The sequence below is a fragment of the Mya arenaria genome, chromosome 7 (genome assembly GCF_026914265.1).
Source record: "Mya arenaria isolate MELC-2E11 chromosome 7, ASM2691426v1".
NCBI lineage: Eukaryota > Metazoa > Mollusca > Bivalvia > Myida > Myidae > Mya > Mya arenaria.
The window spans coordinates 3838591-3864651 of NC_069128.1; the positions used below are offsets into that span (position 1 = coordinate 3838591).

The 26061-nt window shown below is 37.4% G+C and overlaps 1 protein-coding gene across 2 annotated transcripts in view; it reads right to left on the reverse strand.

Annotated features, from left to right (window-relative positions):
* LOC128239828 (tyrosine-protein phosphatase non-receptor type 23-like) overlaps positions 1-26061 on the reverse strand; it is a 31215-nt gene that overhangs the window by 3307 nt on the left and 1847 nt on the right. Inside the window, exons 3-28 of one of the 2 annotated variants that reach the window (XM_052956269.1) lie at positions 25685-25812; positions 25258-25384; positions 24581-24715; positions 22146-22307; positions 21458-21616; positions 20834-20892; positions 18974-19053; positions 18323-18437; positions 17867-17932; positions 17143-17282; positions 15987-16078; positions 15527-15731; positions 14971-15131; positions 14632-14783; positions 14095-14288; positions 13435-13637; positions 12151-12320; positions 9157-11899; positions 5483-5608; positions 4792-4992; positions 4024-4120; positions 3636-3700; positions 2870-3007; positions 1992-2120; positions 1572-1624; positions 515-619 (exon numbers count right to left, since the gene is read on the reverse strand). In XM_052956269.1, coding sequence (XP_052812229.1) covers positions 515-619; positions 1572-1624; positions 1992-2120; positions 2870-3007; positions 3636-3700; positions 4024-4120; positions 4792-4992; positions 5483-5608; positions 9157-11899; positions 12151-12320; positions 13435-13637; positions 14095-14288; positions 14632-14783; positions 14971-15131; positions 15527-15731; positions 15987-16078; positions 17143-17282; positions 17867-17932; positions 18323-18437; positions 18974-19053; positions 20834-20892; positions 21458-21616; positions 22146-22307; positions 24581-24715; positions 25258-25384; positions 25685-25812 — 6005 coding nt within the window. Of the gene's footprint in view, positions 1-514; positions 620-1571; positions 1625-1991; positions 2121-2869; positions 3008-3635; positions 3701-4023; positions 4121-4791; positions 4993-5482; positions 5609-9156; positions 11900-12150; positions 12321-13434; positions 13638-14094; positions 14289-14631; positions 14784-14970; positions 15132-15526; positions 15732-15986; positions 16079-17142; positions 17283-17866; positions 17933-18322; positions 18438-18973; positions 19054-20833; positions 20893-21457; positions 21617-22145; positions 22308-24076; positions 24086-24580; positions 24716-25257; positions 25385-25684; positions 25813-26061 lie in introns of those variants that run through there. The other variant, XM_052956270.1, reaches the window with a different exon arrangement.

The window sequence follows — 26061 nt, forward strand, 5'->3', positions numbered from 1 at the left end:
ACAGGTTCAAATTGATAAAATGCAAGTTAACACTTTTTTCAACACACCAATATTTTCAGCATGACATTGGTTTAAGTTTAACTGTCTCTTTATTAACTGACAGCAAAAACAACAACAACACTGTCACGCTTCAAATATAAGTGTTGAAAAAGCATGTCATTTTTGCATAACATCATTTTAACACAAGGTCTGGTTTTCACAGATTGCCTCACTTATTATGAATTTCTTGAACTATAACACCAATTATGTCACTGATGATAAACACACGCATGCCTGGATAAGGCATGTACCTTGTTTTAAAAAAGCATTTGTACCAAATTCTACTATTTGGAGTGGATTGTGAACCCTTAACAATTCAAATGACCCACTGTTCAGTCAATGGACATGAATGAATCTTCTCTGTTTGTAGAAGTGATGACCTGTCACACTTACCTACAGCGGATCACACCTCTGTGATGACCTGTCACACTTACCTACAGCGGATCACACCTCTGTGATGACCTGTCACACTTACCTACAGTGGATCACAATGGGTTTCATGAGACTTCTCTGTTGTCTGTAGAAGCTGTGCACCTCTGTGATGAACTGGAGAAGGTGGGAAACTTTGTCTGGGAAGCCACTTGAGAATAGGACAAAAGCATTAAATTACAGATTGAAAAACAATGTTTTATGTCTTTATGCTGTATAAACGCAGGAGAGTAAGCAACAAGTTCCATGAAGTGCATTAGCAAGCATGCCCACCTGCATTTATACAGAATGAATATATCTTATATATTTAAAATTTAATTAATGATTCATCACAATTAAAAAATCAGAAACAAAAATTGCTGGTGAGTATTTTTCGCTCAAGAAATGTTATCAACAACACATGTTTGTATAAAAGAATAGATTCCATCCCAAATTCGTCAGAAAAAAATAAAACAATTAGTATATTAACCAATTAAAATAGAAATTAGAGCTGCCTCAGGAGTGATGAATACCCCAACATGTCTCCAAGCCACAATGGTAAACTATTTGTTTGAAAAGGGGACCTAGCTGTTTGTAACCAAAATCAAACTTTATTGTTTTAAATATGTGAACCTGCATGAGCTCTAAAAATGTTCAAAGTTTCACACAAATTACACTCCTATACTCCTATCTCCTAAACTAAATCATTCAAAAGTGCTATGTATGCCTTACCTCAAAGGCCAGGTAATACAGTGAAGATAAACCTGTAAGGTAAGTCATACATAGCAACTTTGAATGTATCCTTGGACCCTCCTGGTTGAAAAATTGGGTATCCCTGCTAATTTTACAGGGTTTCACAATAGGGTTAATATTTTAACCAAAACATATTTCTAGGGTGCATGGGAGACTCATTAAGCTGGAAAAGGGGGTTCCTGACTATTCAATTGCTGTTAATGTTGTGCTAAATTATAAGTGCCTTCAGTGCTTTGATTTTGTTTCATAAGTTTTCATAAATGTTCTGCCCCTTTGTAATTATTGGCCATGGACGACAGTACAAGTGGTATTTGTCTTAAAAAAATGAGTAAGGGACTCTGGTTTTCTATGTCAGGGAAATCTTTGCTCACCTGACAGGCCAGGCATTGTAGTGTAGATGAACCAGGGTTCTTCCAGTGTTTGTCTGAAAATAAATGGGGAACAAATTTATCACATCTATTTCTAGGATCAAAGCCCTGAAAGACTTCAATATTCCAAAATAAAATGAAAACTAGAAATTGCCACATGCTGTGTTACATAAAATATTCTCCCTGTCAGCAGGGTTTATTTTTACTATTTTTAGCATGACTGCAGGTCTTATGTCTTCAGGTGTCTGATACCAAAATACATCAGTTTTAGATGATGCCTCATGACCTTGTTTTATTTCGGTCTAATTGAAAGAGTTTTGTGTGAAGAAAATATAAAAAAATCAGATTTTTTCCCATATTTTCTCTTTAAATAATGCTTTATTTGGGACAGATATTTAAGAGGTATGCAATAAAGCCTCTTGCCTCATGATGCTTAAGGTACAATATCCGTTCTGTCCAAAATGGCTTTTTCTTCACACTTTGCACTGTCAGTTGAACAGGCCCGTGTTCCATAGTTTCCCCTTTTTCATCCGGGAAATAAACCGGGAATTTCTGAAAGTAAATCATTAAAGGTGTTTGTTTTTTCTTGTAAAATGATGTTTCTTAACACTTTGCACTGTCAGTTGAACAGGCCTGTGTTCCTTAATTTCCCCTCTCTCATCCGAGAAATAAACTGGGAATTTCTAAAAGTAAATCATTAAAGGTGTTTGTTTTTTCTTGTTAAATGATGTTTCTTCACACTTGGCAGGCCCATATTCCATAGTTTCCCCTTTCTCATCCGGGAAATAAACCGGGAATTTCTAAAATATAAATCAATGAAGATGGTTATTTCATGTAAGACAATGTTTCTTCACACTTGGCAGGCCCACATTCCATAGTTTCCCCTTTCTCATTCGGCAAATAAACCATGAATTTCTGAAATATAAATTAATGAAGATGGTTATTTCATGTAAGACAATGTTTCTTCACACTTGGCAGGCCTGTGTTCCATATTTTCCCCTTTCTCATCCGGGAAATAAACCGGGAATTTAAATATAAATCAATGAAGATGGTTATATTTCATGTTCAATGATGTTTCTTCACACTTTGCACTGTCAGTTGATCAGACCCATGTTCCATGATAAGGTGAAGTACCGTAGTAATTTTGAACACTTTGCTGTCCATGTTGACATGCAGCTTACTATGAATACTGTTTTTACCAGAAAAAGCATGTGATAAAAAGAATCCGACATCCATCATCATATAACACCTCATTTTATTCAACTAGTTCAGAAATTATGTAAGAAAAAAAACCTAGTTACCTTCCCTGTCTCAATGTCTGAAGACAATGCCACGAGAACTTCAACGCCTTGCTCACACACCATCAGCCAGAAATCTGTCAAGGTCACAGGTAGAGGGGCTTGTGTTGCGATGAACTTTGGGCAAGTTGGTGAAAGGTCCTGAAAAGATTCGATATATCTAGGTTATCCTAACCCACACATTTTGTCATTATATAACACACATATTATCAACATTGCAATAAAAAAATGGGTCAAGTTCACCGGCAGGGGTACTTAAGTTCTATGAACTTTGGAAAAGTTAGCAAAAGTTCCTGAAAATCACAATATATACCAAATATTTCACAGGAACTTTGAGCTGCCTAAAGCTATAAGCAAGTGGGAAGTTGATCCTGAAAACATTAATTCATCATTAATATCATCCCTTCTCATCCGTTCACAGGATCAACCAAAAGAAAGTCAATATTGTTACGACTTAGGCCCCGTGGTTCTGCGACCTCTAAACTGTCCTTTCTAGGGTGACCAAGTATTTGTAGTGCTTCCCTTGTGACTGCCTCTCAGGCACTCAGTAGCAACACCTCGCGAAGGCAGTTTAATTTCATGTAGTCTGACCACTGCGTGTCAAAAAGTAGTTCAGTGGGAAGACAACTCAAGTTTAATAAATATGTTTATAATTGGATTGTTGACAGTGATTTTCAGCATAAAATGTGTAGGATATCACATAGTTTAAATGACATGCCTTCAGTTATTCGTACTTGTACACTTATCAATTTACATATGTTACACTTACATTGACCCAGCTGGCGTTGACATAATCATCCTGCAATGTTGTCAGGAGGATTCTGGTATTATCATCTGAAATGGAAGAGAACAAACATCTTAACATTTCAGTAAAATTCAAGAGTAAGGCATCGCTAATAACATATAAGTATGGCTTAAACAATAGAAGAATAAAACAAAGCTATAAGTCCAAAAATTGGCAAAGATCACAATTTCCTCAAAATTTGTCAACAAGACCTTCATGGAACAAATCCATCATAAGTATAACATTTTGAAACACAATTTTCAATACCCCGGTAACAATTTAATCAAACTAACAATCTCATTAGTAGTTTATAAAGCTTGTATAATATCAGATATGATCATACAAATGAATCTCATAATTTCCGGTTACATACAAGGCATGATATCCTGGTCCCTGTTCTTCATGGGGTAACACCGGGCTATGGCCAGCTTCTGGTGCCTGCTGGCTTTCTCTTGTTCTTCCATTAGCTCCTGAATAATATAACTGGGCGTTTATAGGTGAACATGGGAAATGTCAGGTTTTACAATCAAAAACATGGGAAATATTAGGTTTTCCAAAAGAACACATGGGAAATGTAAGGTTTTACAAATCAAAAACATAGGAAATGTAAGGTGTACAATATGCTAACAATGAAAATTTAGATAAACAAGAAGTGAATATGAGAGAATAAGTTGTATATTAGATAAAATTTAGATAAACAAGATAATTGTTATGTGTACAAGATTTTAACATATTTATATGAACAATGCTAGGTATACAATATGTAAACATTGGAAATGTTAGGTGTTGGAAATGTGAACATGAAAAATGTTAGGTGTAAAAGTTGTGAATATGAAAAATGTTAGTTGTACAAGATGTGAATATGAAAAATGTTTAGTGTAGAAGATGTGAACATGGAAAATATTAGGTTTATAAAATTTATTCATTGGAAATAATGCTATCATGGAAAATTTAAGTTTGGAAATGCTACCAGCACATTGCTAATTACTCATTTTAAATACATAAACATGGGAAATGTTTTGTGTTCAAAACATACATATTGTAATGTTCTTGAAACTTGAACATGAAAAACAGATGGTTCAATACATAAATATGGTGAATGAGAAACTCAATGTGAGAAAACAAATCATTGTCCATTTACCTTCCAAATGGTATCTAAAGGTGTTGGCCCACTGCATGAAGGCTTCTCAAGACAATCTATAAACTTGGCAAGCTTTTCCACTTCATCTACAAACTTGTCCCGTTTAGATCTCTCCTTGTATGGATCATGAGGCTGAACCGGCATGTGAGAGGCCTTCATCTGATCCTCTTTCTGCTGTTGAAGGTCTTGGGCAGTCATTACCTATAAGGGAAGATATTGTTTTAATTTATACAATAAAGGGAGATAAATGAATTATTATTATCAACCAATCAATAACTGGATGGCAATTACCATATGAATTGTAACGTCACTCATCAATCTGTCTATTTTGAATAACCTCTGAAACAAATACATCATCACTCATATCTTGCCTTAAGACATAAGGGTGGGATCTTAATCAGAAAAGAAGCAGTGAATCCATTAACAAGAGTGCCACAGAGCATATGCTTGTCTTTTCTTGTATAAGCAGTGGAACGAGGAGCCGAACTTAATAATTATTAGAGCCAGAGTAGTGCACTTTCATATATATATATGTGTGTGTATTGTCTTAAGTTTCAATTGAATAAATGGAACAATTTTTGAGTAATGAACATGCTTTAAAAATCTGAAAATGACACCAACAAAACCCAGGCTATCACAATAGCTTGATTTTTTTCTTTTGAAAAACAACCTCATATGACAAGCAAATTACCTTTGGAGCTAAGAGACTGTCCCTGTTATCAGGTCTAGCATCGGGGCTGGAGGAAAGGATCTCATCCAGGGAGGAGGCGGTGGACAGTTGTCTGTTTGTAGGGATCGTTCGTACGGGGGTGGAGGGCTGGAATACGCATGTGAACAGTGATATATATATTCATTAGGGATGGAAGCGAATATCCGAGTATCGCAAGTATTCGGATACCAAAATGGGTATTTGAATATTCGTTAAGAATTAAAATTTCAATGAAATAGCTTAGCAGAGACATAGCAATTGTTATAAAACTTTTCAGATGAAATATTTCAGGTGATCAACAGTGTCTGTCGCGAAGTGGGTATGTGTCACAAATCGTCTGCTAATTTGGTGTTTGTACAAGGCGTGATATTGTGTCCTTGTCCAGCACCCTGTGAAGTTCTATGACCTTGTTTACAATGACAAGTGTTGTTTTATGATATCAGATGTGCTTAATTGACACTAATTGGCACTAGTTGATATTAAACGGATTGATCATTAATCCGCAGGAATTGATCGTCCAATCACAAGATAAGGGTCGTGCAATCAAAGCTATTAATGACCAATCGTATTTTTGATGAATATGCATGAAGAAATTATTGCTATCTGAACAATAAATATAAACACAAATTTGTTTATCTTTTCACTTTTCAATCAAATTTCCATCTTGTAATTGTGTTTTGAATTATTAATCGTTATTCCTGTATCATGACAACGGAAATATGCCTCCAACATTGACTTCAAGTTTTTGGAAGTATTTCACAAAATCCGAGGATGGTAAAAGTGTTGTGTGTCAACTGTGTAATGTTAAACTGGTATATTGCGGTGGAACTTCAAATCTTAGAAATCACATGCAAAAACACCCCGTATGCAGTCCACCGACTACGCCTTCAAAGTCCACCATGAGGCAGACAACTCTTGACGTCACCATGTCCACTATTTTTTTTTTATACGATATGTAAACATGTTTAGTTTATTGATAAATAAAAAAAGTACACGCATGTAAATAAAGAACAAGAGGCACATCAGTGCCTGTGCTCCACTGGCCAAAAGGTTCAAGCAAAGACCACCTAACGAACATTTTCGTCAAGTTTCATAGAAATACAATCATCAATTTTTGAGAAGAAGTTATTTAAAAAATTTTTTTACTTTAATAGCTCTGGCTGCCATGTTGTGCAGTGGACCGAAATGATTTGGGCAATTTGAGTAAAGGAGCACCAAACAAACATTTCTGTCAAGTTTTATCGAAAAAAGGTCATCGGTTTCGACGACAAGTCGTATAAAGTTTTTTTTATTTTTTAGCTCTGGCAGCCATGGTGTGCAGTGGACTGGAACCATTTAACAAATTTTGGTTAATGACCATCCAAGGAACATTTCTGTTAAGTTTCATCAAAATCTGATCATCGGTTTCTGAGAAGATGTTCTTTAAAGGTTTTTCTATTTTTTTGCCCTGGCAGCCATGTTGTGCAGCGGACCGGAACCATTTGAGCAATTTTGGTTAAGGACCACCCAAGGAACAATTCTGTCAAGTTTCATCAAAATCTGCCTATCCGTTTCAGAGGAGATGTCGTTTAAACATTTTGCTATTTTTAGCTGTGGCGGCCATATTGTGCAATGGACCAGAACCATTTGAGCAATTTTAATAAAGGACCACCCAAGGAACATTACTGTCAAGTTTCATCAAAATCTGCCGAACCGTTTCAGAGGAGATGTCGTTTAAAGATTTTGCTATTTTTAGCTCTGGCGGCCATATTGTGCAATGGACCGGAACCATTTGAGCAATTTTGGTAAAGGACCATCCAAGGAACATTTCTGTTAAGTTTCATCAAAATCTGATCATCGGTTTCTGAGAAGATGTTCTTTAAAGGTTTTTCTATTTTTTTGCCCTGGCAGCCATGTTGTGCAGCGGACCGGAACCATTTGAGCAATTTTGGTTAAGGACCACCCAAGGAACAATTCTGTCAAGTTTCATCAAAATCTGCCTATCCGTTTCAGAGGAGATGTCGTTTAAACATTTTGCTATTTTTAGCTGTGGCGGCCATATTGTGCAATGGACCAGAACCATCTGAGCAATTTTAATAAAGGACCACCCAAGGAACATTACTATCAAGTTTCATCAAAATCTGCCGAACCGTTTCAGAGGAGATATCGTTTAAAGATTTTGCTATTTTTAGCTCTGGCGGCCATATTGTGCAATGGACCGGAACCATTTGAGCAATTTTGGTAAAGGACCACCAAAGGAACATTCCTGTGAAGTTTTGTCAAAATCCGCTTATCAGTTTCAGAGGAGATGTCGTTTAAAGTAAAAGTTTACGCACGCACGCACGCACGCACGCACTCACGACGGACAATCTGTGACGACATAAGCTCCATGGCCTTCGGCCAGTGGAGCTAAAAATCAGATCGTCTTTTTGTCTTCTTATCTTTTCCGCAATTATATCCTTCATAAAAAAACACCGCAGAAATTGTAGGTATTGCATTAAATCAAACAATATAATGAAATAAAATTACAATCGACTAATCAAATAATCAAAGCGTCATTTAACATGAAACCTGCTGATAAATAACAAACTCAAAAGCACGTGGCAGTAACCAAGCAACCACCTCGGCCGAAGTGACTATCAAATTCGCGAGGTGTTTATGTGGTATTCATCATGAGTTTTATGACGTAAAATGAGTTGTTTAGCTTTGATTAATACATTATAAATTATTAAGACTGAGAAAGAATGAATGAAAAAGTGAAATTGCCATATGACGAATTATAAATTAAGTGGACACTTGTGTCAAATAACAAAAGGTGGGTGACATATAATAGAAAATTTACTTATTATGAAAACAATTTGATACGAGTATCCGGATAGTATTTGAATACTTGATACGAATATCCGGATATCGATTTGGTATCCAGTTTCCATCCCTAATATTCATGTGTGCAAAATGTGGAAGAATAGATAAGGGTATTGTGAAGTTTCAATATAGATATATATTGTGTTTTTCTTCAATTCTGACAGAATTATTTCAATCAAGGAGTTCATTAACTTTATCATTTGGTTTTAAAATCTTTATACTTTACATGCATGACAAATATTTTGGGTCAAATAAAAGTGTTAATGTGAGATAATTTTGTCAAATATCTAATAATTGCAAACTTATGATAACATAAAGAATCAGAAATCATACCAAGTCTTACTTCAAGTCTGGACGAGTTTTCAATAATGAGAAGTTCTATCACAATATATAACATCTTCAACCGAAAACAGTTTTAATCACTTTTTTATTCATTTCCTGTTGTGTGGTGTTTACCCTAACAAGTAGTTTAAACCTATTTATTTAATAACAATTGTAAAACAAGTTATTACAACATTATATTAATCACTCTTGTTTTCACTTGAGTGTGGTCTTGTGTTGTGGGGGAAACAAGAGTACCTAGAGGAAACCCACTTGGTGAACAAAAACCAAACCCTCATGGGCCAAGGCCGGGAATTGAACATGGGTCGCCTAGGTGAGAAGTGAGTGCACTAACCACTAAGCTTACCGGACAACTAATATTTGGGACCATTAGAACCATCTACCATAAATTTCAAGAAAGAACACAAATACAGAATACAGATACAATGCATTAATATCCTTAATGAATTACAATATTTCTATATACTCACCGGTTTTGGTGGCTGGTATGGCTGTGCTGGTGGTGCAGGTTTCATTTCCACAGGAGAAACTCCCCTTGGTGGTAGTGATGACTGTGTCACCATGGTAGGACCTTGACCTTGGGGGAAATTCCCTTGTGATTCTGGCTGATAATTCTGTTTCATTTGACCTTGGGGTTGAATGGGTAGTGCACTCCTGGAGGGACCTACTGCTTGGCTACTTGGTAATTGTTGTGGTACTTGACCTTGAACTTGAGGTATCTGACCTTGGCCTTGAACTGGTGTTGCTGGACTTGGTCCTTCACTTGGAGTTAAAGTTCTGACAATTTGGGGTTGCAGAACTGGCTGATTGAGATTCATGACATTTGGAGTTGGGTGCCTTTGAACTGGTTGATTATGAAGTGTTTGACCTTGAGGAACTGAAGGTTGATAGCCTTGACCTTGGGATGCCGGAGGTCTTACCCCAGGTTGCTGATAACTCATCTGTGGCTGTTGTGTTGGATGAGCAATCTGTTGGAATTGGCTTGCTGGCATTTGGGGTCTTATTTGAGGACCTCCTCCAACACTCTGCTGATAACTTTGACCTTGGAAGGTTTGTTGCTGTCCTGGAATCGGGGTTTGTGAAGTAGGCTGAATTTGCTGGACACCAGGAGCTTGAGTTTGGTTTATACCAGGTAACTGTCCTTGAACAGGCTGTGGTACAGGGCTTTGACCCATCGGTCTGATTTGACCATGGCCTATTTGCTGGCTCATCGCTCTGTTGATATTTGTCTCTGAGTAATTTGGAGCTGGTGGTCTCTGTGGTTGATTTATTTGACTTTGCGAAAATTGACCTTGGCCATAATTTTGCTGAGATGTTGCAATCTGTCCCTGACCTTGACCTTGAATATACCCTTGTGGCCTAGAAGACTGTGCAACTGAAAACTGTGACTGTTGTGAATTTGGTGGAATGTACCCTTTCATTCCTTGCAGATTCTGCATTTGTGGACCTTGCATTTGACCTTGGGGTCCAGGTGGCATATAGCCTTGACCTTGACCATGATGTGTTGGGGTTGGGGCTGGGGAAGGAAATCTCTGCTCAGGTAGATGTTGAGACTGGACATGAGAGGGAACTCCTTGTGAAGAAAACTGGGCTTGCTGATTCGGTGGTGCTTGAGGTCTAACCTGCTGGTATTGACTAGAAAGGAACTGTTGGGATGAAGTAGGCTGCTGGAATTGGTTTGCTGGTGGTTGTTGTTGCATTTGCTGATTGTTTGGCACATACTGGCTAGGCTGTGCCACTGAAGTTTGTGACACTTGGCCATGAATGTGAGGCGATGGGGTTTGGCGTTGTGAGGTCAAGTTCTGTTGAGGGAAACCTTGACCTTGTTGTTGGCCTGTAAAAGTTTGTTGCTGACCATGTGATGGCACTTGCTGTGAATGCCCTTGACCTTGTGGAGTGTAGCTTGATTGTCCATATACACTGGGCTGACTAGAAGTAATACTGCCAGCAGGTCCATATTGGCTTGGAACTTGACTTCCCATCGGATTTGTTGTCTGACCACCATTCTGTTGTTGTCCTTGACCTTGTTGCTGAGTTTGAAAGCCTTGACCTTGACTGAACTGAGATGCCTGATTTGGCTGTTGGAAAGGAAAACTGTGTACAGCTGAGTGCTGGGGCTGAGAACTTGGTTGAACTGGCTGATTTGAACCAGCCAGAGAAGGAGTCTGATATTGAGACTGTGGCATTTGGTACATTGAAGTCTGGGGTGCACTCATTGGAGGCTGATATTGACCTTGAGAATACCCTTGATCTTGATGCAGTGCTTGTTGATTAATCTGACCTTGCATGCCCTGGCTTGGATGACTTTGGTAGTTTTGTCCTGCCATTCCAGGACGAAAGTTACTATCAGAGGAAGTAAGTGGCCCTCCAACAGCATAAACAGTGTTAGTTACATCCCTTTGATTCGTGTATGCCATGGACTGTGGAGGCATTTGTGATGGCAAAGAAGTCATATGACCCCCAGAAATGCTTCCCATAGGCTGTTCAACTCCAGAAAACTGAGTTATAGTCTGAGCTTGTGGAGGAACTTGTTGTGGCATATAAGCAGATGTAGGGGCACTGGTGTGGTAGCTCTGACTAGAATAAGGAATATTTTGACCTTGTGCATGACCTTGAGGCATGAAATTTCCCTCACTTCCTAGAAATTGGTTCTGGTTGTTTTGTCCTTGGGTGGCATTGTTTCCGGGTACTTGCATTGGTTGCAAGTGTCTCATTCTTTGTTGTGCCAAACTAGTAACTGATTGGTTTCCTGGTTGTTGAGGCATTACTCCATTTTGACCTTGACCTGGCTGCATGTTCGAAACATATTGATTATCTATTGGAAATGACTGCTGCTGAGGTTGGACTGGCTTTTCTCGTTTCCATTTCTGATCTAGTGGAACATACTGATCAGACAAATTTGGTGGCATCTGGCCTTGATTTTGTGGCATATGTCCCTGATTTTGTGGCATCCGGCCTTGACTTGGTGGCATTTTACCTAGATTTGACGGCATTTGGCCTTGATATTGTGGCATCTGACCTTGAGGGCCTGAACCACCATAACTTCCAGCCCCTGGGGAGGGAGAATGTCTCCTTTCTGGCATAAAGTCAGATTGACCTCCTTGACCTCTCATTTGACCTTGACCTGCAGGACTGACTGGTCTGTACAAATGACCTTGGGTAAGGTCAGGACCTGGTTGCCTAGGATCTGTGGGTCCTAATCTTCTGTCAAATCTTTAAACAAAGAAATATCTATGTTAATAATTGTATTCGCATTCTCATTGTCAGTTTGAACATGGTTTAAATGTACGGATAATGGTGAAGATTTCATAAAGTTATTTAAAACAACAAATAAAAGTAGACATCTTTTATAAAAGCTTTCTTGTTCAGAAGTCACAGTACAAATTTAAGGCATGAGAGCCAAATGTAATATGTGGTACATATACACCACAGTCATACACTGTGTCATTCTGCATTCAACTAACCTATGATGGTCTGGGCTGGCTGGCACGCTGTCTGGCAATTGAGGCATATGTATGGGGGAGGCAGTTCCGCTTGGTGGCAGGGAACCACTTTGGGAAGCCAGGTAGCCCTGTACACTAGGATGGGTACCAGTCACTGGTGGGGAACCATCCTTCTTACCAAAGGTCTTGGGCTGAAAAAAGAAGGAACCAGTCTGTGAGGAGAGGAAGTATTGTACAATAGGATGGTTATGAGTTACTGGAATTTTTTGTCAGCAATCTTAAATCATTGGTTTGCAGAAACTTATGCAAAAAATTGCCCTTTCCAAGACAAACTAGAACTGTAAGCCATAGGCTAACGAACACCCCCCACCCCTCCATGTCTAGGTTGTTTGCCCTGGAGTTAGGCCGGACAAAGCTAATTTTGCCTACAAGGGGAGATAACTCCAGTCAGGGTCATGTGACCTGTACCAAATTCACAGAGGCGAAAGTTTACAACATGGCCATTAATTTCTGAAAGTTTGATAAAGATTTGTTGAATAATAACAAAGATGAATCCCGGACAGGGCTTATTTTGCCTACTTTAACACATCAAGGGGAGATAACTCCAGTCAGGGTCATGTGACCTGTACCAAATTCACAGAGGCGAAAGTTTACAACATGGCCATTAATTTCTGAAAGTTTGATAAAGATTTGTTGAATAATAACAAAGATGAATCCCGGACAGGGCTTATTTTGCCTACTTTAACACATCAAGGGGAGATAACTCTGGTCAGGGTCATGTGACCCGTACCAATTTCACAGAGGCGCAAGTTTACATCATGGCCATTAATATCTGAAAGTTTGAAAAAGATTTGTTCAATAACGACAAAGATGAATCCCGGACAAAAAAAAAACGGACGGACGGACGGACAGACGGACAGACAGACAGACAGACGGACAGACGGACAACCCGATTCCAGTATACCCCCCCCCAAACTTTGTTTTGGGGGGTATAAAAATATAAAAGTTGTAAAAGTGGTATATCTGTGAGAGTGCAGCTTTAAGAGTTAAGCCCAATAATTTGAGTTTTACTTAATCAGATACCAAGCAATCAATTTTCTGAAAAATGATTCAATAGACTTGACAAGTCTTATCTAAAAAGTTTCAATGATATGTGTTAACAAGTCATAGAATTAACAGGCATTGAGCCGAACAGCATGTATGAAAGTACTGAATGATAGACATGATGACTTCAATACTGAAATAGGGCACAAAAAAGCACATAAGTGAAGTTGAATGAACTGTTGTAACTTCAACATTGCCTACCTTCATAAAGGGCAGATAATCCTTTAACTTTGGGCCATCAAACATGGCCGCCACATGTGGAAGAGTTGTGTCACCTGGCAAACTAGAAACCGGTGGCTGTGTTGAGCCAAGGGAGTAAACACTGTCAGGCATGTCCCCGGTACTGGGTTTGCTTCCCTGGACTGTTGTTGGCTTCTGAATTTGTGGTCTGACTGGGGCAGGGGCTAAAATGCCAAATAATGCGCTTGTTCAAATTATAGTTTTCAGTAGAGATAAAGGATATTTGATAATAAAGTTATAATATAACAACAGCATATAGCCAATGTTGATTGGAAGAGGTATCCTTTAATGGTTATGAATGAAAAAGAAAAAAAGTAATTGTTATTCAAATCAAGCATTCCAAAATGAGGAACAAGAGAGAGATTGAGGGAACACCAATGCTTGCATGTTGTCTAAAAGTGGCATAACTCAACAATTATTATAGCCAGAGTAATAGGCCTTGCTAGAGATATGAGCTTTTTTTAGCAACATTTACGCAAAGTCTCATGTTAACATTTTGAATGATTTTTAGTTATAGCTCAGGTCAAAGCTCTCGCACAGCCACAGCTGCCAATTACACAAAGGTTATGATAATACCTTTTCTTTTTCAAGGGCAGCTAATACAGACATAGAACATCGTACCTTTAGGTTTGTACTTGTCGTACATTTTCTGCCTCTCGTCATGCTGTACTCGGCACACATTCTTACAACGCTGTAGAAGACGACCTACATTGGTTTCCAGTTTCCGATAAAAGTCAAGCCCCTTTTGGCTCTTGGTTTTAAGGTCTTCGTAGACGTCATAAGAGTTGATGAGATCTCGAATGACCTGTTCTCTTCTGCAATGGAAATACATGTTATTGTGACCATAGAATGTGACTTCTTTTCAAATACTGTTAAAAATGAATGAATTGATTCAGAGTTAAAGAATACTCAACTGCTGTATTTTTTAGCTTTTACATTATTTTTAGGAAAAGGCATTTAAAATCTGTGACACCATTATTTCATCATTGACACACAAATTTAATAATATTTTGATTCATAAGGTTTTAAATTGATGATCAAATTGATTATTGAAAAGAAAAAAATTAAATATTTTCAACAATCTACACTATTGACACAAGCAGAATGAAATGTGCTAAAAAGGTTTCCATTGCTGAACTCCAAAATAAATAGTCCTACCTCGACAAAGCGTCACTTGTGGCCCTTCTGACGGTTGCATACTTGGCATTTGCATCAGTCAAGGCTCGTAAAATGTTGCCCTGGGCAGAAAGATTCTGCTTGATCAAAGAGACGTTCTTGTCATGCTTTTGCAGTTGCTCCGAAAACAACTTCTGAAAATTTGAGATTGAAATTTGAATGAAATTCAATTTCTGAACAGGAGAGTGAATAAAAAGACCTTTTTTCAGCTAAGACTGAAAAACTTAACCAAAGTTTCTTTAGGAAAATGGTCCTAGCCAACTGGCTTTGGGTAATGCGAACCTACAACACCAAACAACACATTAGAACTACTTTTCTCACCTCCCGATTCACCCCCTCCTGTTTACAAAGTGCCCCTGTAATATCATCCTCCAATATTGACTTCCGTAGTTCGTCTTCCAGTGACTGGCGCTGGGTCCTCATCTCTTCAATCTTTGACAACAGCAAGTTCAGTTGTTTAATAATGTCACCACTCTCTGGTCCTGCAAGATATAGGCCTCCCATTTAGCTTAAAATTATATGTTTCATGACTGAAAAGGATTTAACCGCAATATACAAATCATGATTGTTGACACAATGTTACATGAGAGTATGATCTTAGGTTGTCGGTAAAAACTAATTACCATATATTCGGCTTGGTGACCTCAAACCAAACTCACTTGCCCCCCACTGGCAATTAAACACTGAATAACTCAGTGAAAAGAAAATGTGCTCACCACAGTTTCACCACCATACTTGATTCATATTACATTCCATATCCGATCTACAGTTTCTGACTAGACAGCTAGGAAAATCTGTTAGTAAAGGTAGTCCTAAATTGAAGTTCAGCTTTAGTCATTTGAAATAAAATGAAACTGTGAACTACTTTTTACCATACCTCTTTCTTGATCAAGTGAAGGCAGCAACTTCTGCAATTCCTCCAGTGGGCTTGCCAACAGTTTCAGATTGTTGATGTGGGTGTTCATTGCCGTGTGGAGGTTCACATTGGACTGGCTGGCCTTCTTGTGACCTTCTTCAAGACGTGAACATTCCTGGGCTATCTCGGACAAAATGGCATTTGGGTTTCTCTTGCCAAACATATCCTGATGGAATAAGATACATTACTTTGTACAAATCTTAAGATGATCATAAGGATATACTTGTATTATACATAACATTTACATAAACATATTAATTACTTTGGTATATCTATGCAATTTCCTTGCAATGTAAAAATGATACCTTTGCCTTTTGGAAGGACAAATTTCCTGTTTGTCATGTTTAATCAATTTCATTGAAAAACACTACAGAGTTATAGCTGTTGTTTTAATGTTACAATCTTAACTTGCAAATCTAACCTGGAATTCCAGTTCAGCTGTGCTTTCTTCTTGCAGTGTTTCTTGAATGTCCCTAATTCCCATTTCTACATCAGTTGACACGCTGGACACCGCTGTAATGAAAAACAAGCCTTAGACGTCTAATTCTATTCCATGTATATAACATTCATAAAACTTCAACATTTTAAATTCTTCATGAACATCATACAGTAAAACTGAATGAATAAAATATACTCTATCAGATATTTACAGAATATGATAAAAATCTAATTTCATCCCTCTAAGCTAATGCAACCAAGGCTGAGGCAATACCTTGACCTTGCCAACTCTACAAAGGCTGAGGCAATACCTTGACCTTGCTTACTCCACAAAGGCAGATTCATCACTTTGACCTTGCTAACCTGACAAAGGTTGAGGCATTACCTTGACCTTGCTAACCCACAAAGGCTGAGGCAATACCTTGACCTTGCCAACACCACCAATGCTATGGCAATACATTGACCTTGCTTACTCCATAAAGGCTGAGGCAATACAAATACCTTGACCTTGCTAAAATCACCAAGGTTGAGACAATACCTTGACCTTGCTAACTCAACAAAGGCTGAGGCAATACCTTGACCTTGCTAACTCCATAAAGGCTGAGGCAAAACCTTGACCTTGCTAACTCCACAAAGGCAGAGTCATCACTTTGACCTTGCTAATCTGACGAAGGCTGAGGCATTACATTGACCTTGCTAACCCACAAAGGCTGAGGCAAAATCTTGACCTTGCTTACACACCAAGGCCAGGACATTACCTTGACCTTGCGAACACCACCAATGCTATGGCAATACATTGATTTTGCTTACTCTTACTTTGCTTACATGACAAAGCTGAGACAATACCTTGACCTTGCTAAAATCTCCAAGGCTGAGGCAATACTTGATCTTGCTAACACTACAAAGGCTGAAGCAATACTTGACCTTGCTAACACTACAAAGGCTGAGGCAATACTTGACCTTGCTAACACTACAAAGGCTGAGGCAATACTTGACCTTGCTAACACTACAAAGGCTGAGGCAATACTTGACCTTGCTAACACTACAAAGGCTGAGGCAATACTTGACCTCGCTAACACCACAAAGGCTGAGGCAATACCGTGACCTTTTTTATTTGAAACCTGACCTAAACCACAAACCTGTCATTGAATCCACAAGTTCCTTGATAGCTGTGGGTCTGACGCTAAGTGCGGCACATTTCTCCAACAACTGTTGAGGTAGCCTCTCTGGTTCCGGGTTTAAGGTTGTCTGGTCCAGTTGTAGGGATGCCAGGTACTGACTGAAATATTAAAGTAAATTATTAAGACCACAAGTTTTTATGACAGCCGTGGATTTGACACTAAGGGTGGCACTTTTCTTCAACAACTGTTAAGGTAAGCTTTCAGGGTTATAACGTTGTCTGGTACAGTTTTCAGGATAGCAGGTACAGGTTAAAATCTACATGGTGTATTGTTATTACAATGACATTTTTAATCATTTCCAATGAATCAAAATCTCCTTCGTTGCAAGCATGTGTTGATAGTATGAAAGATATGAGTTATGAAGATAATAAATTAATATACCCGTGGTAAATTTCTTCAAGCATCATATGCGAGCAATTTTGAACCTAGGAAGGGTTTAAAACAATGAAGTATTACTGTTGAAAAAACTCCCCTAAAAACAAAATTGCTCCTAGGATGCATGATTAAATGGCCCCCAGGTTTGTTATTGGTCACCTATATATATATATATACATGAAATTGACTAAAAACTAACACATATCTTTACCTTTGGACTCAAATTGTCAAATTTCTATGACAAATGAAACATTATCATAGTTGTCTAAAATGCTTTATTACAGAATATCCTGATATTATATCTTACTTGAGTTCATCATTCCTCTCAGCAATCTCTGATGCAATTCTTCTCAGTAATGTAGCCTTCTCTTCACTGAAAAACAGAGCAGAAAAATGGCTCATGTTTAAAACTTGTCTCCTTTTCCCTATTCAAAATTCATCACTTAGGGTACCCCAAAATGTGCTATTATTTGGCAGTAAAAATGAATAAAAAATTGGTATGCAGAATGAGGTAAAACGCCCTACCACCCCTTTCCAAAACTTGCTGATTTTTTTTCTCGGGAGAGCCCTGCTGGTTATATTAAAGCACTGACAAGTAAGGAAATTAAACTCAAAGATGACAAAGGCTCCCTTTGTTAAAACTTATATTTAATAAAACCATGAGAAACTGTGTGCACAAAAGAATTTGTTTCTGATACTGTTATGCATAATGAAGTCCACTTTTTAAACTATGTTTAAAATGTCTAATTTGATTATTCTTTACCTGTATAAGGAGGCTGCTTCGTGTGCAGACATGGGCACAAGTTTGTTGAAAATGTCTGGGCCCGATATTTCTGGGTCATTTGGGTTGAATGGTATACCCTTCACCAGCGATGCCCCTGTGAAAAATCAATTATAAAATGTTTCATCTACTGGCAAAGTATTAAATCCAGACTCAAACAATAAGGTTGAGAAATATTTTGCCAGAAGACAGAATTTAACATCCTAAAAAATATAACCAATACATTCATACAATCAAAGCCATCTAGATCACATACATGTTTTAAGGCTCTTGCAAAATGATTTTTACCATACTTACACGTAAAGGCACAGATTATAGATTGATGCAATTGTTTTCCGATTTTAATTCATTATCAAGTTTAACTCATTTGACTTAAAAGATAAAAACAAAAAAGCTTAATATGATTTAGGTAGAGGTATAAGCCTTAATATTATAAAGTAGGATTTTTAATAAATAGTTATGGGGCCACAAATTCCCCAGTTCAAAAAAGCGCCAAGATAAAGCCAATATTTTTATATTTGTACCCAAATCACATGCATTTTTTGTTTTGATTGTTAAAGTCAAATCAGTTCAACACAATAATGCATTAACATGATTATTTTTTGCATCAGCAGCACTTGTAATTATACTGACCTTTAACTTCTGGCAGTGTGTCAGCGGCAGGGACCTTCTCATGATAGACGAAATCATTGTCCTTCTTGGCTGACTGGTGTCTAGGGAAGAAATCAAAAATAAATTACTGTGAAATCATTAATGTTCGTGGGGCGTTAATGTTCTTGGTTTTCGTGGGTTGGGTGATCCACGAATTCAAGATCCCACGAAATATAGACCCTTTATTCATATTTTCAATTGCCATGTTATGTACATACTCTTTTTTAATCGTTACAGAGGCCGCAGTATACATCGTAGATATCCGTCTCACGGTATATCTTACTATCATTGTTTTGTTAATATATTATATCTGCCTTAACAAATAATAAACCTAATCATTTAAATGTGTTTCCATGCACCAAATGACAGAACCACGTGCCTAAACATGTGCTGTTCATGAAAAAAAGATGTGAGTGATGAGTGTCAGTTCTCGTTTTTTTTCTTTAATGAAATAATTACCTTAATCGATTACATTGGAGGTTACTGAGCACCCAATGTGACAATGTACAAAACAACGAGTTCAATATACTTATTAAACAAAAAACGTGTAAATAAATATTGAAATGAGATGATATTCAAAATTGATTTAATTTGTAAACATCAGCTATCTTTAGGGATTGTTTACTCTAATATACCAACCTTCTCGGTGTTTTCAGTTTGCAAAATTCTTAATTGGCATTCAATGGCTTTGCCTATCTGTATTTAGGATCAGGTTACATCTTCTTTAATGACCTTAATTTCCAACTAAATCAATAATTGACATGGATATATGCACTAATTTGCATGTCGTACCATTTTAGCGAGTGACGTAGAAGACCAAAACCAAGGGCCAGCACATGTAGGTAATGCAGTCGATCAAGGACGATCGGAGTTTCGATTTTTTTTAAATGAAAAACCACGAATTCAAGTACCCACGAAAGTTTTCAACAAACCACGAAATTTCATGCCAAAGTATATAAATGATTCCACAGTATACAGCAAAAAAAATATGATCAATCCTTATTTTAATATTTTAAATAATTTTTCATCACCATTTAAAATGAGTTGAATAGTCTGCAGCTGAGCATGTATTGTAAAAGAAAGATTATCAGCAATATGCATGTATAAAAAAATTGCCAGTAACGGTAACGATGTATATCAATGGTCAAATGTCACAAGTAACAACTTTTAATGGCAACACTTACACTTAACAGTTCAATTTAACTCTTCAACCAATATGCTGAAGTCCCTTAAAGCGGTATTAAGCTTAACTAGCTGCATTTGTTTTGGTATAAATTGTGTAATTTTCTCCTTTAAAAAAGTTGAAAATTATTTATAATATAATCATGAAAAATGACTCTTCGTAAGGTTATATCAGGTGTAAGCTATTAAATGAAATAAGGTTCTTAAAGGTTATCTGTTATGCTTTAGAGTTATCGAGAAATCAGGGCCTAAAATGTTAAGTTTCAGATTTTAAATCATAAACCATGTTGGTTTTCTAATCAGTTATTTAAATTTTACTGTCAGGATTCAAAATAAGCGACCATCTTCTTTGGACCCCCCCCCCACCCCCACAGCTCAGTTCACCTTATAGTTTTAAGCACAGTGCTTAAAGCTACGATGAAAGATAAACATTTTTCAAAATAAGGGTGAGCATAATGAACTTTTTATGTATTTATATTCATGCAATAAGCATTTTAACAAAACAAAGCAAAGGAAACCTGTAACTCTCTAAAGCGTTCAATTCTTAAAAGGCAGAAGGTGCACATGCTGGTCTCCCATGAGCCAGAAGGGGGTTGCAAAAAAGGGACAGGAAACAGCACCCTTCCATAACTCTTCTGCTAAAACCCTATGAACACTTACTTGCCACCGACCACATCGTGCGTGAATCTCAATGAATCTTGAATGTCTGTGGACTCATTCTGGAAGGAAAAGGAGAAACAGACTTGCATTTGAAAAAAAAGCATGCTTATTTAACAAATGGTCTGTTGTAAGCTTTAAATGCATTTCAACAGCCTTTAAAGCAGGCATACCAATTGATAGAAATCGAGTATGAATATGTAAATCATCACCTTTGCAAGATGTTCACATTCAGTAAGCTTTTCCAGGGTTAGGGAATAGTAGGCAGAACACAGTTATCTCTGATAGAGATCAAGTATATATAAAATAATATGATGGCCATTTTTCACATTCAGTTAGTTTTTTAGGGCTAGAGTACAATAGGCCAGACACAGTCCCAACTGGTAGGTCAAGTATATTTAGAACATTACCTTGAGCAGATTTTCACATTTGGTCAGTTTTTCAAGGGCAATGGTATAGCAGTCCTCATTGATAGAGGTAAAGTGTATCTAAAACATTACCTTTCCCCTCGTTGTTACATTTGGTCTGTTCAACAAGGGCATTACCTCTGCCAGTTTTTTCCCATTCAGTCATTTTTTTCAAGGGCTAGTGTATAGTAGGCCAGATCAGGTATATCTAAAACATTACCTTGGCCAGTTTTTCACATTCTGTCAGTTTTTCCAGCGCCAGAGTATAGTATGCCAGACACTGTCCCCATTTCTGCTGATCCTCTGATTGCCGTCCCATGTAGTAATGTGTGATACAAGTGTAAAACAGCATCTTGATATCAATTTTCTTCTTCCATTCCTGAAATAAACCTTGATTACCTTACAAATATCTACAATTTATACTCATATATTTATAACATGCTAATTCAACAAATTAAGATGTCTAATGACTTAAAGGTGCTTACATGCAAAACCCAGGGGTGACACCGATACTAGGATGAGTTGTATAGCTCTCCATATTCTTCAATTAGTCCAGCTAATAAATGTTCTTTTAAGATATCTCTATCTGATGCAGTTTAGATTTACGCAGGACAAATTAAAAATCAGCTATGGTCTATTGTAAGACATGTTTCACATACATAATGTACAGTGTTTAATGTCTTTATAAACCTTTTTTTACATTAAAATATAACATGAATATACCACAGCAATATTTGATGAGTTTAATGGTTATACCATTCTTAAATACGATGCTACCATAAAGAATAATATCTCGACCATTCCAAGGCAGTGACCCAAACATTGATACAACTATATTGATGCAAGTGGGCTAGTTTTTAGTACATTATAAAAAATTTGCCAAGATACACATACCAAACCGATCATACCTTGTATTGTTTAGAGCTGATCAGCTCAAGCTGATTACATGTCTCAAGATGTTTCAGCGCAGTGTTGTAGAAGTCCACAATCTGGGCCGCAACTTTGGCTGTAATTGTGCTCTTACGGCTGTCTGTCATTGATTTCTCCAGAATGCATTCTTGTGCTTGGGCCTGGAATAACATGGAAAATGGATGAAACATAATGCCACAAAAATTTTGCACAGTTGGTCATGACGCAACATTTCCTTTTTTAATTGGTGACCCACAAGAACACCTACCTAGAAAATTTGGTTACCTGTAAAAAAATGTGGGTGTCCTCCAAAAAATTTCCCTGTGATAATCGAGCCCGTAGACTGGGTTTAAGCATAAACAATTACAAGGGAATTGATTGCTTTCTTTCGCATGGTTGAAATTAATGGTAACTTGTGCTAGTTGTGTACAATTTCAATAACTTGGGTAATCACATTAGACTAGTAGTAGCGTCAGTAACCTTTACCACCAAAATATTAATCAAAATGATACAACCAGACAGTTTAAACTTACCAGCATGAAGAACACCTGGTATGTCAGGATCTCATGCGCTATGCCAAAGCTCATAGCTGCACAACCCAAAAGTTAAAAAAAACTTACATGGATAATACCCGTCAAACAGTTCTATAAGACCTGCTATGTCAGTACTTCATGTGCCATGTCCAGGCTCATGGCTGCTGAGCCAAAGTGGGAACATACTACCTAATTTTTATGATACCCTATTAACAGTACTATAAACAAGAGCTGTCACAGAGACAGTGCGCTTGACTTTTCCACCGCTTTTCGGTGTATGGATTGAAAAGTTTTGGCGAAACCTGCATGGATCACTGTTAGATTAGATTTCATTGCAGTACATGATGTGCTGAGATATTTACATAAATTGAATGGAAAATAAATCGAGGTGGTACGCAAACTTAAACATCGAAACATCGAAAAAGGCTCTATCAAAATGCTTGATAGAGTTACCTCCTCCTGTGGACAGGTTGGGAGCATGATGGTGAACAAGCGTGCAAAGTTTTAAAGCCAGATTTCAATGGACTTTGAAAATATTCGAGGTGGTACGCAAACTTTAACATAAATTCTAAGTATAAAAAGGGGCATAATTTTGTCAAAATGCTTGATAGATTTACCTCCTCCTGTGTACAGGGTGGGGGCATGATGGTGAACAAGTGTGCAAAGTTTCAAAGCCATATGTCAATATTTGAGGTGGTACACAAATTCTTACAAAAACTTTAGCATAAGTGGCGCCGATGCGAAGCTCGGTTGACTAGGATATCTCTCCTTATTCTTTGAATAGTCGAGCTAAAAATAGAGTTATGGTTCTTGTGCACTGCACTTCCTCTCATTGTGCTTTACCATTGTATGAAGTTTCAATAAATTCCATCAAGTAGTTTGCAAGTTTATGTATGGAAAAAAAATTGACAGCAAAAAAACAAATAAAGGGCAATAACTCAGTAATTAGCTAAAGTAGAGTAATGGTTCTTGAACACTGCACTTCCTCTCATTGTGCTTTACCATTGTATGAAGTTCCAATGAATTCCATCCAGTACTTTTTAAGTTATACTCCGGACAAAAAAAAAGTAACAAAGGGCAATAACTCAGTAATAAGCAAGAATAGAGTTATGGTTATTGTACACTGCACTTTCTCTCATTATGCTCTACCATTGAATGAAGTTTAATCAAGTTATGCTCTGGACAAGGTAAATTGCAACAGACCGACCGACCACAGGATGACTCCAATATACCCCCTTCAAACTTTGTTTGTCGGGGGTATAATAACTTACCAACATGAAAAAGACCTTGTATGTCAGTATTTCATATGCCATGTCGAGGCTCATTGCGGCTGAGGCAAAGTGCTCAAAATACCTTATATGGATAAAACCCCGCTAACAGTACTATAAATTACTTACAAGCATGAAGAAGACCTTGTATGTCAGTATTTCATATGCCATGTCGAGGCTCATTGCGGCTGAGGCAAAGTGCTCAAAATACCTTATATGGATAAAACCCCGCTAACAGTACTATAAATTACTTACAAGCATGAAGAAGACCTTGTATGTCAGTATTTCATATGCCATGTCGAGGCTCATTGCGGCTGAGGCAAAGTGCTCAAAATACCTTATATGGATAAAACCCCGCTAACAGTACTATAAATTACTTACAAGCATGAAGAAGACCTTGTATGTCAGTATTTCATATGCCATGTCGAGGCTCATTGCGGCTGAGGCAAAGTGCTCAAAATACCTTATATGGATAAAACCCCGCTAACAGTACTATAAATTACTTACAAGCATGAAGAAGACCTTGTATGTCAGTATTTCATATGCCATGTCTAGGCTCATTGCGGCTGAGGCAAAGTGCTCAAAATACCTTATATGGATAAAACCCCGCTAACAGTACTATAAATTACTTACAAGCATGAAGAAGACCTGGTATGTCAGTATTTCATGTGCCATGTCGAGGCTCATTGCTGCTGAACCAAAGTGGTCCCGCAGATGCTCAAATGCCCAGGCGGCACACTGGAAGTGGGTGCACGAGACCTTCATACCCTGCACAAAAGATAGAGTTCTTTTTTTTTAAATTGTTATTGTATCAGGACATAAAATACATGAGATAAAAACACAAACTGACACACATTTGTTCTAGATAAACAACAGGGCAAGACAGAACTGTGGGTTTGAGATGTTGAAAGAACACGACCATTGTGTGCAATTGTGGCAGATAAAATACTGCATTTCAATATTATAAACATTGATTAAAGAAAGCATCTGATCAAGATAAATTTAGCAAGACCTCCTTCAATTGACGTTACCATACTGGTGGTATATTGGCTATCATATAACTGGACAGTACAGTTCTGGTTATAGCATTTTGAAATGTATTTTATTAAAACTGCATATAGATATATAATTTCACTGAATAAAATATTTTTGGATAGTAGCATGTTGTAAAACAGTTCTTTATATGTATGTAACAATCTAACTAATTTATCCACTACCTCCAATGTGTGTGATGTATTTACACAAGTTAATACTATATGCAATCAGGGGTGGCCCCCCCTGGCTGCACCTAATAAACCCCAAACTCTTACATCAGCACTCTGTCTGGTATCCATGGCACCCAGTATGGAATGTAGAGCTCCAATGTTGTACAGGATACATGCTTGTTCAAACTTGATGTCATTCAAACAGTACTCCCGGCCAGAGTGCACTTCTTCCCTGAAAAATAAGTATGGTAGCTTATCTAAAGCATGCCCCTTGAATGCAAACAGGGCTTCTATTAACAATTTGAGACTTTGAACATCCCTTGCCATCAATTTTCACATAAATGTTGAATATAAAGTTTTTGGAATACCTCACAATATTTCCACTTGTGTCTAACTATTATTTTTTTTGTTATTTTAAATTATAAAGCATCATATATATTTCTTCCTGATTTAGATTTGGTATAAATAATGAAGGCTGAGTCCCTCAAGTCCCGATAACTCTAAACAAGGAATAAATTTTGGATGACCTTACCAAGTGAAGGGAATGGATGCCTCTCCTCCTTCTGTCATGGGAAATCGCCCCTGTAGAAACTGCAGCTGGGCATAGTACTTCTTGAGTGTACTACAGCCCATGAAGTCATGTGATATATGCACTGCACTCTGTAAACAAAACAATACATTACATTTTGTGAAGTGAGGCAAGACAACATGAACTTGCCTTGATCTAAATATGATTGTCATTAACTTTAAAACTTGATACGTAGTTTATAATCAACTTTTTATATCCATACTATGGATATATAATATCTAATATATATAGATATATATATATCCTATTTAATAATGGCAAATAAAACAGTCAAGCATTAAGGAGATCAGATATTCCCCCATGAAGGTTCTGCTAGAAAT